Genomic DNA, 16,455 nt, shown 5'->3' on the forward strand with positions numbered 1-16,455 from the left:
GAGCATAATGCCTACATTCATAAACATCAGTATTTTGAGACAGGCGAAAAGCTAAGATTTTCCTTCATTTGTGCATGACACTACATACCCACTCTGGAGTTCGAATAGTTGCGCGTTTGGTTGTAGCAAATTACGATGTGAGCATACATTTATTAACGTTAGTATTTTGTAATAGACGAAAAACTAGGATTTTCCTTCATTTTTGCGTGATACCTCATACCTACTCCGAAGTTCGAATAGTTGCGCGCTTGGTTTCAGCATAAGACGATGCGCGAGCATACATTCATTATCGTCAGTACTTTGAAACAGACGAAAAACTACGATTCCCTCATTTTTGCGTGATACCACATACCTACTCTGGAGTCCGAATAGTTACGCGCTGGATTTCCTTAATTAACGATGGTGGCATAATACATGCATTCATAATTCACGCTCAGCGGCTTCGTAAGAAAGTGAGCGATGGCGCGATATTCATCTCAGAATCGCAAGAAAGCCGCAAGACCTCCAGCGAATTCGTAAAATCATGAGAGATCACGCAATTTTCATCTCGGTCTCGCGAGAGACGCGCGATTTTTATCTCAAATCGACGGGAACACCCTGACCATGAATCTCGTTTGTGATGTTTGAAAATCTCTGCCCCTTTCATTTTTTCAGAGGAGACAAACCAAAATCTTCCTTGCAGTTTTCACAGAATTTTTTTGGCACAGAGAAGAAAAGTCATAGAAGTTCTTAAGAGCTGACATTGGGTATAGTATTCCATTTAAAGAATTAAGAACGGCAGGAAGTCTGCAACATCGCAAACCGAGATACATAGTTTGGGAGATTCACCATCGACATATTAAATCCCTCAGATAGTATACCTCATACGGCTCCCTAATTTTATTCAGCCCCCAGAGGTTCCCTCATAGCTGTCAGTTTCGATCCCCTTGCTGACTAATAAGTCCTGGAAGCAGCATACATTGAGGGAACTGCTCCAGACATTCGCGCTACCCTGAGGGTTTAACCTCAGAACATTGACACCTTTGTATAGATTCATTCCTATATTAAACCATGAAAAAAGCTAAGTGCTACGTCTCAGAACAGCAGTAATTGTTGTGATTTCACACAGGGGAAAAGTCGCAGTAATTAACTACAACTTTAAAGTTAGTTCAATTACATGATTTTGCTACCCAGTCTTTTCACCCAGGCGATCTTGCCGAACCTTCACAGAGCAAAGACTTGCCTCAGCACAAATCGAGAATCTAGGTAGGTGTACGCAATAATCTCTTACACTCCTGGGAAAAAAGCATCAGAAAGTGACTTCAACTGGGCACCAGCTTAGATATAACTGTAACGTTTTCAGTGACTGTATGCAATGACATCAAATCTAACAAGAAGATGTTTTTCCTATCCAGACCACAGTGGAACGTGATGGAAACGATGCATCAAAGTGTTTCTAGTCACAGATCCTAAGCATGCTCCAATCGATCATATTCGATAGTGGTTCAATGTATCGTTCGGTTCAAAACAATAGAACATAACCTCAAACCAAAATGTTAGGATATTAGTCAGAAAAGCTGAAAATCAGAAATTTCGTAGCAATTTTACTACTTTTGGCCAATACAACTCATACCATAGAGTACAGTAGAGTCGCAATGTTCTGAAGCGCCGATGAAGTCACTTTATGAGGCTGCTTTGTCCAATACTTTTAAGACTAGTGTGCAGCGACTGGCGATGCCGTATGCGCGAGGTCCCAGCTCCGGTCTTTGCTCAGAAAATACGGGTATAAAATTTCTTTCATAAAAACTGGGAGTGTTGTACATTCTTTATTTTGTTGTGACTTCAGTGAACACAATTTGCCGAAATACTCAGAAAGAATGATTGATTTAAATGAATAAATTCCGATTCTCGCAGGTTCCTGCGATTCTCCCATAAGCGCAGTGTTAAAAAATGCCAAACAGTTCCCACTTTCCGATGAACAGGAGGCTCGAAATGGCCTGTTTATGGATTGACTTCATCGGCACTCCAGTACATTGCGACTCAATTGTACTCTATGACTCATATGCATCAAAAGTCTATCATAAAAAACGCATTCCGTCAGAGAACTCAATTGACTTTTGAGGCTATGTTTATGTTTTGAACCAATCAATATCGATACAATCTTAACCGTTTGATGTATCGAATATGATCTATTGAATGTTGGACCGCTATCCCGAAATGGTTATGGATCACAGTCCAAATTCTCGTTACTTTTCACTGGATCTGTCGTGGACCGAGGATTAAAGAAGCCCCTCATCATGAGGAAATCTTCTCTACATGCTACAACTGGTTTTAGTAACAAAAACTGAATTAAATGTAACTTACGGAGAACTGATGAGCTGATCAAATGCACTCTAAGAAAAGGATACTTCAGGAATTTGTGAGACAGAACTGAAGCACAATCAAAGGGAGAAAACCGGCCGTGGGGATTAGTGCGGATTAGTGCAGCAGCAGCTGCACGATGCACTATGCACTTTGAATTTGAAGTGTGCTGAACAAAGACACAAAGATAACAGAGATGACAACAAAGATCCGCCGATAAAGCGGTGTTGACGTTTGTGTGAGGAAAATGACTATTGTGGAGAAGTAAAATTACAAGCTTCGACGTGGCAACAATGTAAAAGCCTGCGTTATCAGTTGCAGTTATATTTTTGTAAACAATTGACACAGCTGTCTGTCTGCTGTCTGTCAAGTGAGTTTGCCATGGACGAATTGTGTGTTTTTTAGCTATAGTTTTGTTTAATTTCTTGAGTATTTCACGGGTATGATGAAAACCATCTGTCAATGGAATTTTAAATCTGTCCAGTCATATTTCAAGCTTTTTGCTCTAGTTCCCCAAGACTCGCTGCTATCCACTGTCTTTCTCATGAGCGATGAATGAACTTTGAGCTCCTACCTATTAGTTGTTGATCAGTTTTGAAAAGTCAGGCAAATGTAAAGTCAACAATGTATTTTACGTATCTGCCGTCTTTTATAATGGGACTCATGTACGCGCTATTATAGCCTCATCTTTCAATCGACATGATTTCTCCTAATTTGGATCCAGTTTCATCTTGCTACTCTACCGTTTGATGGGTCGTCACGCTCTCATTTAAGATGCCTTTGATTGATATTTTCAAAAGGGCATCTAAACTTGTGTTAAATTTACAACATGCTGACGCTGTAACATCCTATGAAGAGGGCGAAGTTGTATTCTGTGAGTATTCCAATCAAGCAACCTTACTCTTGATGATACCATTACCTCCTCTGCCATAATAGCAAAGAGAGTAAGAAGTGCATTTATGTAAGAGCCATAATTAGCACATGCTTTTATGTGTCTCGAAGTTCATCCTAGCATGCACTTACTGCTCTCTTTGCTATCACGGCAGGCCTGGCCAAAGTATCACTAGCACCATTTAGTCTGGACACTATGTTACGGGACATCTCAATGCTTTCTCACTTTTTCATTTGAGATGCAATTTTACCAAAAGGATTCTGCACTATAGAAACTTGAGAGTTAAAATTGGGTCCCAGTAACATCGTAACCTTTAAGAAGAAAGGTTTTCCTCTGCTGATCGAAGAATTCATGGTCGAATTTTGTCGTAGAATATAGTTGCCTCTCAGATCTATCGGAAATCAAAGCTAGGCTAAAGACCTTTATAATGTGGCATAAAATCGGGCAAAATTTGATACCTTTGAGCATCATCTTGTTATGCGTTGAAACTATGAGCATTCGTAGGTCAAAATATACGGGCCCGTTTCAGATAACTTCTCCTCTACTTCATGCGCAGGATAGGGAATTACTACAAAAGAGGGAAAGTCATCTGAAATGCGCTCTAAACAGCTCTGCATTCAAAAGGAACTGATATGTGAAATGAAACCTCTATTTCTACGCTGTTGCGTAAATGGATACCTATCAAATATATTTTACACAAAAATTTACCTATGAGTAGAGAGCTGCATAGTTGCAATCAGAGATAAGTTCGTATTTTTTCAAATTTAGCTGTTGACATATCATAGCCGATTGGTGTTTATTCTCATTTAATTCTTGTTTCAGGCAAAAACAATGTTTGTGTTCATCCACCAACTATCCTTCGTCAAGAGACCGAAATTATTCATCATCCAGGATACTTGACCATAAGTTGCCAACGTATCAATAAGTATTCTGAACTTGATAATTGCAATGATACAACTCTAATTTTAACATGGATTCCGAATGCTACTTTGCGAAAATGTCCATCATCTGTCGAGAAGCTGTCGACAAAGGGAAGGTAAGTCAGATTATCTGTACAACCCGGGTAGATTCTGTATGAAACCCCAACTGTATTGAGCATTTCAAGAATGCAAATAATTTGATAGAAAAAAAAAAGAAAAAATTCATACCTTTGGTTCAAAATGACAAATGTCATTCAGTAGAACCGGTTTTCTTGGCTTTCCCTATTTACATATCCAATCTTTTCAAACTTGGCTTTGGCAAAAGACAGTATTTATTTGTTGGTTCTTTACTTATTGCTTATTAAAAGCACTCCCGATATTATTACAAGTATTTATGAGATTAATACATGCAATATGAAAGGTCACACTTAAAAGACTTAAGAGGAAAGAAAGATCATTGAGATGAGTCTAACAAGAAAAGTGGTGTATATATCGATGGTGTAAGTCGGCAATCACATAACTCGTTTTGTGATGTCACAGAGTTCCTATCATACTTGATTTTTCAAATGGAAAACTACTCAACAGCAATTCTTTAAAACTGCCATGATTTTTCCTCTCTGTGCGAAGAAAATTCTGCAAAAACTTCAAGGAATGATGTCAATTTGTTCTCCTTCATAAAAATACCTTAGAGGCGGAGATTTTCAGACACCGCAAACGAGATATGTGATTGCAAACTTATGCCTTGGATATGTTGCTTCTTCCTCTCTATTTTTTAATAGTGTGTTAATAATTTCTGTAAGATTCTATTTCAATAATATTTTTATTTTTGTTTTCAGGAAAGAGCAAGGTAGCAAGATCAGCGCTAGTCCAAAATTTGATTCCCTGTCTCCAAATCGTAAAAATTCAGTGCAGAGCGTGTCATCTTATGACAGCCATGAGTCAGCACCGTCCTATTCTCCATCCTTTGAGTGCAGAGATATTCTGAGAACCAAAAATTCAGTTACCAGCTCAAGAAGTCATTTATCTGAACATTATGATGGCGTTTCGGTCGGCAGTATTCAGGAATCACTCAAAAGTAACTTCAGTGATAAGTATAGTCTCCAAGTAGATCTTGTAGACAACGATGAAATTTGTAGAATCACCATGGAAGAGGCCAGTTTCACGCCTACGAATTGTAAAGAAAATCCTCAAACAGATGATATGTGCTCTAAGAAAATGTTTAGTACTTCATCTGCAAATGAAGATAGTAATCCAAAGGATTTTGATGAATCTGTAAGTAGATATTCAGAAGGCAAGGGAAACATTGCCTCCCAAATTATTTCATGTGCCAATCATTACAATGATAGTTGCAATGTACAAGAGAGTTCTTCTCTCAATGAAGTAGAAAACGCTGCCAGCAAATTTAGAAAGGATTCATTAAAAAATTTCTCAGTAGCAGTTGACCAGAGTGAGTCAAGCACTAAAACGAACGCCATAAACAGCGGTATAACTACCCTTTCCATAGTCAAAGATGTCTCTTGTTGCACCAAAGCTAGCACTGATCTCGACCAAGAGTGTAAATGTGAAGGATCTCATGTATGTGCCACAAAAGAAGTAGCAGATAGTGCTCGAGAGGAACTCAGTACAATATCAAAGGACTCTTTATTAAATTTAGATTCTAGTCATAAAAAATTAGATAAACCTGAATTTTCAGGAGCTCCCCTGTGCAATAAAGATGGTGCCAAGGTTAGCTCTTCATTACTTTTGGAGAGTAACGTCTCCAGTGGAAATGATAAATCTGGGCATATTTCATTAGATGACAGCAATAAAGATGTTACAAGCATAAAAAATTCTCCTTCAAAATCGAGTGCTTTCAGTTTTTCATCAAGCAGTGATTTTACCAATGCAACAAGCATTGACTCAACCAATGATTCAGCAGAGAAGGAAGTCAGTCCCCCAAAGTCACCCTCTGATTGCAGCGATTCGAACAGTTGTGAATCCAGCGCACCATTGTGGACTTACTCCTCTGAGTACTTGAACAGAAGACGTTACTTGCCAGAGAGTAATTCGGCATCTCCTGCAACTATACGGCAAATTCAACGTAGTTGTCAAAAATTTTCTGTAGATTTAGGTAAGTCCTTACTGTTTGAATCACCCTATACTACGGCACAATACACTCTGTTGCTATATCATAAAGGGTATTCAGGTCCTGAAAAAGTTGGGGCATTTTACAATAGGTATGGAAATATGTTTTTAAAATTTGCATCTTTCTACAAAGGCCCAGTGTTTTAAGCGGAGTGCTGGGTGAGTGCTTGTTAGCAAAATTCAAAAGAATCAATTAAAATCCAAGCTATCCTCCTTCTTCTTGATAAATGTTCAGAAATTAACAGCTGATCTTCACATTTGTTTATTTAAAGAACTGATTTCTAAACAAGAACTCTCCAGGTTCATTGATTTTCATCAACATTTGAGAAATCTGTTCGCAGAACAGTGGCATTTTTTCAAGATATTAACCCGAGACTTCCTCTATTTTCATCCATATTTGATGAACAACTCCAGATAAGGCAGCTTGCCTTCCTACACATTGATTATTTTACTTACATTTAAATGGCTAAACTCATTAATGCCCACTTGCAAGAATTACCTCTGTCGTAGTAAAATCAATTAAATTCTTAATCATAAAATGAAATACTTAGTTCAATGCTGATTGGTACCTTGACTGACTTAGCAATTTAACCTTGGTGGTCATAAAGAAGTCCAGGAGATAACAGGAAATGATTCAGAATTTGTAAAAAAAAAACTCCGGTGCACTGATGAGACCCAACTTAGACTTTTTTCTAAAGGGCTCAATAAATGTTTTGAGAGAAGTGCACTGCATGCTACTCTGTCATTCTGAAGAGGTGTGAAAATATAAAGGAATAGAAAAACCAAAAACGAAATTTATTTACATGAGCATCTACATGCATGAGCTCAGCAAAATAGTGCTGTTTGAAGTAGGTATTCATCCAGCTGCAAGTTTTTTTTTTTTCTTTTTTTTTTTTTTTCTTTACTTTAGTCAGATGCTGACATTTGGAACTATGTTATAACTTATGGTCCAACAAACTGCCTATCTCTTAATCTACTTTTGTTACAGGTGAAATGCGATCTCTGAGGTTGTTCTTCAGCAACGGTGATACATCCTCTGGTCAGTTAGTAATTGCCTCAAGAGAAAGTCAGTACAAAATTCTGCATTTTCATCATGGAGGCTTGGATAGATTGGCTCAAATTCTGCAGGAATGGAACCGATTATCCAACTTTGATCCCAGCAGCGTTAACAGTTCAGAAGATGTCCCCTACCGTCATTTTATGATTTGTCGTCCTGAGGTAAACAAAGACGATCTCCATCCAGAAGAAGGTAAAGTTCCGATTTTAACAGAAGAGCTGTGGTGCAACTTACTCAATGAAGTCGGACAACTGGAAGATCCATTATTCCTGCGAAAGTCTGTTTTCTTCAACGGTCTCCCTCAAAATCTGCGACGAACGGTCTGGCCGTTTTTACTCCAGATCTACCCGTATAGCTCCACGTTCGCAGACCGAGAAGCAATCGTGCAGATACGGAAATTAGAGTACCAAGAAATCATCCATCGTAGATCAAAGCTCAGCGGAGTCAACAAAGAGAACTTCATGCGGAATGTTCAGTCAGTCATTGAGAAAGATGTCGTTAGGACAGATCGTAACAACCCCTTTTATGCCGGGGATACTAATCCCAATTTGGAAACTATGAAGAATATTTTATTAAACTATGCAGTTTATGATTCATCTCTAGGTTACCTACAAGGGATGTCTGATTTATTGGCCCCTCTTTTGGCAGAAATACGAGATGAAAGCGAGTCATTTTGGTGCTTTTGTGGTTTGATGCAACGAAGACTTTTTGTTTGCACTCCAACAGACGCTGATATGGAGAAAAATTTGGTGAGTTTTGCATCTATTTAAGTTTTTTAAAAAAATATGAATCAGGTTGAATTTAATGGAGTTTTTTCTCACCTTCGTTGAAAAAATTTACAGATTTGGGGAATGATTCAGCTTTTTTATTTCAGCTCCATAGGGGTTTTTTTTTGGGGGGGGGGATGATATTGCTTCCTAATATGCACATATTTAAATTTAGAGCGAAAAAAAGGGTCATCAATATCTTACCTCGTACTGCTGGCCAAAAAGAGAGTTGAAAAAGACATCAAATACTACATCGTTTTCTTAAATTTGCAATGTGTCAAAACAAACTTTGTTTTGAGGGAGGATTCGTGGCGCATTTTTACTTCTCCTCTGTTTTGTTTGATGATTATTGTGGGTACGTAGTCTCTTTTTTCTTCTTCTCCTTTAAAAAAAGAAAGAAATTGTAAAGAAAGTTTTTTTAAGTGAGCTAAAGATCTCACTTTACTTTGCTATGCTCATTATTCTATTATTTTCTTGGTAGAAAGTAAGCACTTAACATTGAAAATAAACATAGCTACATCGATTTGGTAGCCATGAGCAATGAGTTAATTGAATGAATGTATACAATTGTACTTATTGATAATTTCGAATTTTTTGGTTTTATCTCCAACAGCGACACCTTCGTGAGCTAATTCGAATAATGGTACCTGCCTTTTACTCTCACCTCTTAAAACATGAAGATGCCATGGAATTACTATTCTGTCATCGTTGGATACTGTTGTAAGTAGAAAACATTGCATTCGTTGAGTTGCAAACGAAATGAATAGAGTTGTCTCATTATAATTTAATTAATTCTGTATGTAATAATTGAATATCACTTAAATGTTCCAAAAAACTATGAACAACTTCTTTTGGATTTTATTTTCATATCCACTGCAGAGTTGTTTAAATTATTACCCTGTGATCTCCTCTATAAATACATTCGACAATAAAGACACACTAAAATACAAAAAACAAATGGGTATACAAGGCTAGAGGAGAAATAAAACAACCGAGACGTTTCGGGCCAATTACACGCCCATTCTCAACTGGAACAGGAGCTATAAAATGTAAAAATTAAAACGAGAAAATGAGCATGCAACTGACCGAGGTAGGAATCAGTGCAAACTTCCGAAACGTCCTGGTTGTTTTATGTCTCCTCTAGCCTTGTATACTCATTTGTTTTTTGTATTTTAGTGTGTTTTTATTGTTGTCTGCATTCAGGCTATTGTGTCTCTCTCTCTCTTGAATATATACGTAAATGACCTTTTGGTTCATTAAGAAATTGATTGGGGAACAAGGATAATATGTTTAAATAAAGGATAAACGGATTGAGGATACATCAAATAGGAGGCATCAAAATTAATTCTCTTTTATTTTTCACTCAATGAGAATGTATTACACTTGACTCTGGATCATCTTCGGCTGGTTTAGATAACAGAAAGTTTAGATAACGCAAACGCTACTACTTAACAGCTTAATTTGACACTCGTATTCTTGAAACTTAATGAAGTAGAGGGAGAATTGAGGCACTGGATGCGAAAAGGGCACTTCTCGGTTGTAGTGTTTCAGAGTCTCCTCAACTATTTCATTCATTGTAAGGAAAGTGAACGCATCCATTTTATTAAAAATTTTACTGAATATTCCTCATGATTCTAAAATTCTCTGTGGAAAGAATTCTGGAAAAATCACTCATTAAATTCTTTTCCAAGAGATTAATTGGCAACAGAGATTCTGAAACACCGCAATCGAGAAGTGCCCTTTTCGCATCCAGTGCCTCAATTGAAGGAAAAAAATGATGTATTAATTTTTACAAATAAAATTAACAGTGAAACAGGAGTTCGAGCAAGTACATTTCGGGAAGGTAAACATTTGGGGAGTAGGAAGAAGTATTAGTTCGTTTTACTTCCGCCGAGAGAAAATACAAAAAAAAAAAAAAAATTATGCATTTCCCACAAAATTTATTCAGATAATCTGCTTGGAGTTTGTTGTACTTTCTTTTAATTTTTGCACTTGAACCAACTTTTACAGTTTCTTTCCTCTAATATCAATATGTTCTTTTCAGATGTTTCAAGCGCGAGTTTCCTGAATCCATTGTCTTTCAAATCTGGGAAGCATGTTGGTCGAACTACTTGATTGACTATTTCCATCTTTTTATCTGCCTGGCCATCGTTGCTGCCTACTCTCCAGATGTTATTGCTCAAGATCTCAGGACGGATGAGATGCTTCTTCATTTCAGCTCTCTTTCTATGTACATGGATGGTGTTCTCATCCTAAAAAAAGTAAGCATGTAACTTTCTACCCTTTGAAGGGAACACTTAGATTATGCAATTGTAGTTGCCAAGAGCCTATGGACTCCATAATGTCTTGCGTTTGTTTTTTTGGTGTCGCCCTGTGAACATAAACTTTTCAATGGAAAACGCCCAAAATTGCATCTTCAAAATCTTACTATTTTATCTAAAGCTCGATGCAACCAAACTGTATTGAACAGTTCTGAAAATGGAAAGTACCAGGCAAACATTAAAAATGAACCATCACACAGGGTTTGAACTCCGGTAAAATATCGCAGATTGCATCAAACTCCCTCCAAAATGAGGAGGCGCACCAAAAATATTTTGTAATTACTCTTATGCAAGACATAAATGCTTTTTTGTTCGTAAATCCAGCATTTCTACTCATCAAGAAAGTAAAAACTGTTTGAAACAAATGGAAAACAAAATTTCATGAACAACCCATGATACATAAAAAAATAGATTTCACTAAAATAAAGTGGAACAAGGAAGCAAAAAAAAAATACACTCCAACTGAAACGTCTTTGTCGATCACTGGTACACTCTGAATTGGGATAAAAATACAACTGATTATACAGTATGAAAATGAACCCAAAATCTGCATGACCTTGGATCAGAGAAATAAAAATTCTGATAAATCCTAGTTTTTCGTCAAATTGAATACTGGAGCAATGCTGACACTACTTAAAAACAATATGTTTTTCATTGTGTCAATTCTCTTACAAAAAATCATGAGCATATCTCATGAAAAGAGAAGAAAAAGTGAAGGAAAATTTCTTGCAGGCCATTCACCTAACTTAAAAATCTATTCTCATCGGCCAATTCAATTTGTATAAATTTTGGCTCTTTTTGAGGGGACATCAGTTTTTTTCAAAATCAATATTAACTGAAACCTGAAAATCCTGTTTTGGAGTTGACACAGAATTTCATACCTTAAGTATTTTTTTCTCTGTCTCTATTGTGAAAGTTTTGAGGAAATGTTAAAATTAATTTTTCATCTATTTTTTCATTTGGCTTCAAAAATAATTATTCATGCATTTTTCACGTATTTTTTTTCTTTTGCAGGCTCGATGGTTACTGTACAGATTTCGACAACTTCTAGTCATTCCTTGTTCCTTGGCCATGCTCTGTCAATATAGTGGTCCGGGAATGTGGGACAATTCACACACGCCCTCTGTTAAGTGTCTGGATGACCCCACGTACTGCCCTGAGACCCCATGTCCGTACAGGGGATGTTTTGGGCCAGACAGCTAGTCATTATCAAATCTCATTCATGCCATAAACAAACTATTGTTCCAATGTTTCAATATTTTAAGAAACTCCTGTTACCTAAAAGCCTCTATCTATGAGTGTATGAAATCCGATATATCCCAGCTGGAGAAGTGGTTACGCCAAATTAGCTGCTCAACTCCTGAAGCACAGCTGGAGATCCGCCGTCTTTTCTCAAAATGAATCTGTTGTGCCAGTCACATAATTGTAATTTGATGGTTAATGTACACTAATTAGGAGAGAACAATATGGACTGCATTAGCCAGAAAAGAACCAAGCCACATCAGCTATTGCCAAATTTAATTGGGCAATTTAATTTCTTACATGAACACAGAAGTGCGGATTTTTAGGCAAAATTCAGTGAATTTTTTACGTAGTACGAAGAGAATTCCCTATAATTTTCAAAGGAATCCGTGCAAACACTCTCTTGTAAAAAATTAAATTGCCCAATTAAACTTGGTAATAGCTGACGTGGCTTTGTTCCTCTCTGCTAAACACGGTCCATATAACCTTTTCGAATGCCAAGCTTATGGAATCAGTATCAGCAGAGATGTGGTTTGAAACTCTAAGGTTACCGGTACATCAAAGTTTAGACAAAGCCTTTTCATCTTTGCCCATTCATAAGTTTCAATAGAGAACTTGTTTTAAGATTCAAAAAATTGACCCACTGAAGTTTCCATTTAAAACTGATGATGGTATATTCTTTGGTTTTCAGATTAAAAATGTAATTTCATTTCTAAGGTGCAAAATTTCTACTCGCAATTTTTATATTTATGTACTTAGAAACTGTATGAAAACTTTCATTGTTTTCTCTAAAGGTTGTTGCCGTTGTTGGTAAAAGCTAGCAAGGCTTATGGTGGATATTGTGCAGTCATATTTGTGAAAAAGGTGAATTGCTTCAGTAAATCTTGCAACACGGGAATGGTGTAATATTTTTTTTGCTTGGATATTGATTGAGTTTCTGTCACATAGCATAAGTCATCCAACTAATTTGATGTGAACTCTGCCTCTTGTAAACTCATTTCAGAGGCAATTTTTGTACTTAAAAACTTTCTCTACATCCCCTGTTTGCAGTTTTGTTTACACTGACTGACCACCTCTATCAGTGTTTTTTCTTTCTTTTTCTCTTTTTTTTTACTGCTTTTATTTTACGCATAAGATAACTCATATTGTTGAGTATTTGTTCTTAGTTAATTTTCTTTGACCATCACTTCTCTGCCATTTACTTATTAAGTTCTCAAGCTATAGTGTATCAAATATGTACAGTGCACAAAGTGCCTCTCAGATATTTGCAGTGGTTGAACCATTTTTATCGGTTAGTAGGCTCCAACTTGAAAGATAATCAACCAATCCATCAACTAGAAAGTTAACGGAACAAAGAAGATTAAGGTCATCTTTTTTTAAATTGGTGGGAAATTTTGTGGAGAGTCCGTATGATAACTGTAAAAGCCAATGGGAAGGAATGTGAAAATATGAAAGCTTGAAAGATTCGGTACCCTGTGTGCAATCAAGGCAATTTTAGGTCCACTGAGTTTCAAACTTTTTAATTGACCCCCTGCAATATTTTAGTTATTTCCAAGTTAAGTTTTAAGTCTGGGACAGGTGCTTCTGTGGCCAAATGTTGTTTTGCAGCTGTATTTTTCAGAGTCTTTAGTGAGTTATCTTTCTTAATGTTACCACAGTTTTACGTTAATTTTTAAACATGCAGAGTTATTATATACTTTATCCCTAAATAACATCAAGGTTTTCTCTTCTTTTCTTTTTTTTGAAATACTACAGTATGGATCCATTCGATTCCTTTTTTGTGAAATCATATGGAAATTGTATCTTAAATTTTCTCGCATTCTCTCAGGTTCTTTTATTAATGCCCTCAATTACAAATAGAAATTCCACAACTTTATCCGCTTGACTAGTAGATTTTAAATAGGTTGTGGTTTGCAGCTTGATGAACGTGTCGTTTAGAGAATGTTCGTCACTCTGCCAACGTACATTAAATTTCAGTGTAAAACTGACATTATCATTAAAGAGAGAAATAGCACCAAAGAGAGAACAAATTTTCTCTCTGAGCTTGGAAACAAAAAATCAGAGGGCTACGCTGCACTGATGATGGGTCTAACTAGACCCAAAACGCATTTCTTTTTGCAAACACCAAATTTTTTCCTAATGTATTTCATTACAATATACATTTACAATTACAATACTTACATTTTCGATTCATTTCAAATTGGATACCCACAATTTAATTCACAGAAGAAAAACGATGATGATTCAGGGCTTTACCTTGGTCAGGGTGTCTAGAAAATTGTTCTCCTTTTTTCCCTGACTTTGGAGGTTTCCTCTGGCCCCCAAATTTTCCGGAGTAGCTGATTAGCCGTAACTAGTGTGGCTTCAAACAGCATAACTCTTTTCAGAGAAAATGTGTGCTCTGCTTTGATTAATTTCTCTCTTAAATGAGAATTTCAGTTTAGTCTGAAATTTATCATACGTTGGCGGAATCACCCAACTTCTCTCTAGGTTTTCGATAATTTCCCACACTACAGTAATTCTAGTTGTAAACTTTTTTAAAATTAAAACTACTGTTGAGGTAGATCTAATATTGCCTCCATCTAAATCATTACTCATGTTTTTGTTCATTTCGTTGAGGCCATTAGAATAATTTAATTTTCAGTCCTTGTATTGATGGTTTAGTAAGAATAACACCCATCTCAATTGTATCGTTTCAAAACTTCTGCTCACATCTATTTTTTCTCGGAGAAAATCAAACCGACCCTGTTTCTTCAAGCTCTCATAAAATATTCATCACAAAAAAAAGTAACATCACAGGAGTCTTCAAAAAATTTCAGTGCTGAGTTTCCAGTTTAAATAATGAAGTTTGACAGTTGATTCAGAGCATTGCAAGCAGATATTGGTGTTTAGTCTGATTTACCATCAATTTGAATATTTGGCATTGTGAAGAAGGAGAGAAGATAAATATGTTTTACCAAAATTTTCCATTTCATTTGTCGTAAAATCAATTAGCCAAGAGCTGTAGCAGGTAAAATACCTAATTAATCAACTTCATGCCCATCAAAACTTCTAATTATTCTGCAACTAGTTACGTAGCCAAAATCACTCTTATAGATGCGAAGGCTTTGAAATAATTCTTTATTTTCACTTAGTGTAATCCGTTGGATAGCTGTGACGAAAATGAGAAAAATTTCACCTATTTCTAAATTTTTACCCTCTTCAATTGTAATTACTTTACATCATAGGTATGAAAACAGCAAAAAGAATAATTTATGTGTAATTTCAATAGCTCATCAAGTGTCCATTTGGATCCACAGTACTTGAAGAAAATCTGATTAAATGTCAAACCAGCCCAGCTCAACCTGAATCAATTACTCCTGTTCAATTAGATATTTTGCTCCTTAATTTTACCTACTCTCTCAATTAATGCTAAAAATTGGTAGCTTTTTTTCATTATTCTGAGTACATAAAAATTATTTAATTCTCATCTCAGGTTTCTGGCAGCGCAGAATTAAGCCGTAACTATTTTGATATTTTGTTGCTTTTTTTTTATAAAGGTTAGTTTTCGAATCCTACCATTCACTCTTTCAGGGCTTTTAATCTCCTCTCTTCTCTCTCAAAAACTTTTTGATAAATCTAAGTAGTCATATTTTTGCATTTTACCTACAGACTAGTAATAAGTATTTATATTATTTTCTTTCTTGTTTCATCTTATTTATTTGTTCTTGTTGTCCTGAATTTTATCACTAAAATACAACAAAATTTCAAAATTATGTTTATTTTGTGTCCAACTGCCACAGAGCCAGTCCAAATTTCCGTAGGAATTTAATTTTTGGGTCCCTTTAACAGACCCACTCCGATAAGTATAAAAAACTAGGCATAAATTTCCACACTCGCGCCATAGCCTACTGGAATGTTTTACATTTTGGCACAAAATTTCCCGAAAAAAGGCCAAACCGAAGTTATCATGGTATTGCAGTTTGTAGGACTAAAAATGAAAATGAGCAGATCCATCGAAACGTTTCAAAATTTTCGACTGTATTCTCATTATGTATTTTTATTTTGATTTTTTTACAAGAACTAACCAAAATAACTCTTGACATTTCCGGTGAATTTTCTTGAATGAGAGAAAAAAATTCACCGAAAGATTCGAGTAAAATAATAACTGGCCAGTAGGTAATATTTTAGGAGAATAAAACATAAGCAGATCTCAGCGACGACACAGGCGGATATACGTTTTTTCGTCGACTTTATCCATCGAAATATTTTGATGGCCAAAGTGCGTATCGTTGCGATGTTTCAAAATTGCCGCTCCTTTTTCATTTTTTGAAAAGAAATAAGCGAAAAATCCAAATATTCTGATAACAGAAAAATGAATCACGTAAAGGAATTTTTCAAAGAATTATACTAGCGTTGACTTGTTTTCCGAAGAAAAGTAGAGTATATGTATAAAAGAAGCGTACAACGTCACGACAAGAGATACGTGGTTTCGCTTTGCGGCCATCAAATCCAAATTTCAATTACTTAATCCATCGTGTTCTCGGCTCGAAACTAAAAAAAAAATGGGGCCACGACTCATTACTTCGGATACAAAAAAACGGTTTCGGTCAAGAATTAAAGTTCCCACTTTTTTAAGCCAATTGAACCGAAAGGAACATCAGGAAGGGACCAATCCACATTAAGTTGAAACTGAGAAAAAGAGGCTTGAAGTTTTATTCCTGCATAAGGCTCAATGTAGAAAATAAACTTGAACCCCTCTTTTCACTACCTAGCTAATTTCTTTTTTTCGACCTTCAGATTTTGGCTGCAG

General features: G+C 36.1%; 1 protein-coding gene across 1 annotated transcript; it reads left to right on the plus strand.

The window, feature by feature from the left end:
- Positions 1-2,652: 2,652 nt before the first annotated feature.
- On the plus strand, positions 2,653-15,418 carry TBC1D16 (TBC1 domain family member 16). The gene is made up of 7 exons (XM_019046157.2): positions 2,653-3,214; positions 4,055-4,268; positions 4,989-6,262; positions 7,265-8,082; positions 8,714-8,820; positions 10,145-10,361; positions 11,436-15,418. Exons 1-7 carry the CDS (start codon positions 3,115-3,117, stop codon positions 11,622-11,624), a joined length of 2,919 nt encoding a protein of 972 aa, XP_018901702.2. The 5' UTR covers positions 2,653-3,114; the 3' UTR covers positions 11,625-15,418.
- The last annotated feature ends 1,037 nt before the right edge of the window (positions 15,419-16,455 follow it).

The sequence above is a fragment of the Bemisia tabaci genome, chromosome 4, assembly GCF_918797505.1.
Source record: "Bemisia tabaci chromosome 4, PGI_BMITA_v3".
Taxonomy (NCBI): Eukaryota; Metazoa; Arthropoda; class Insecta; order Hemiptera; family Aleyrodidae; genus Bemisia; species Bemisia tabaci.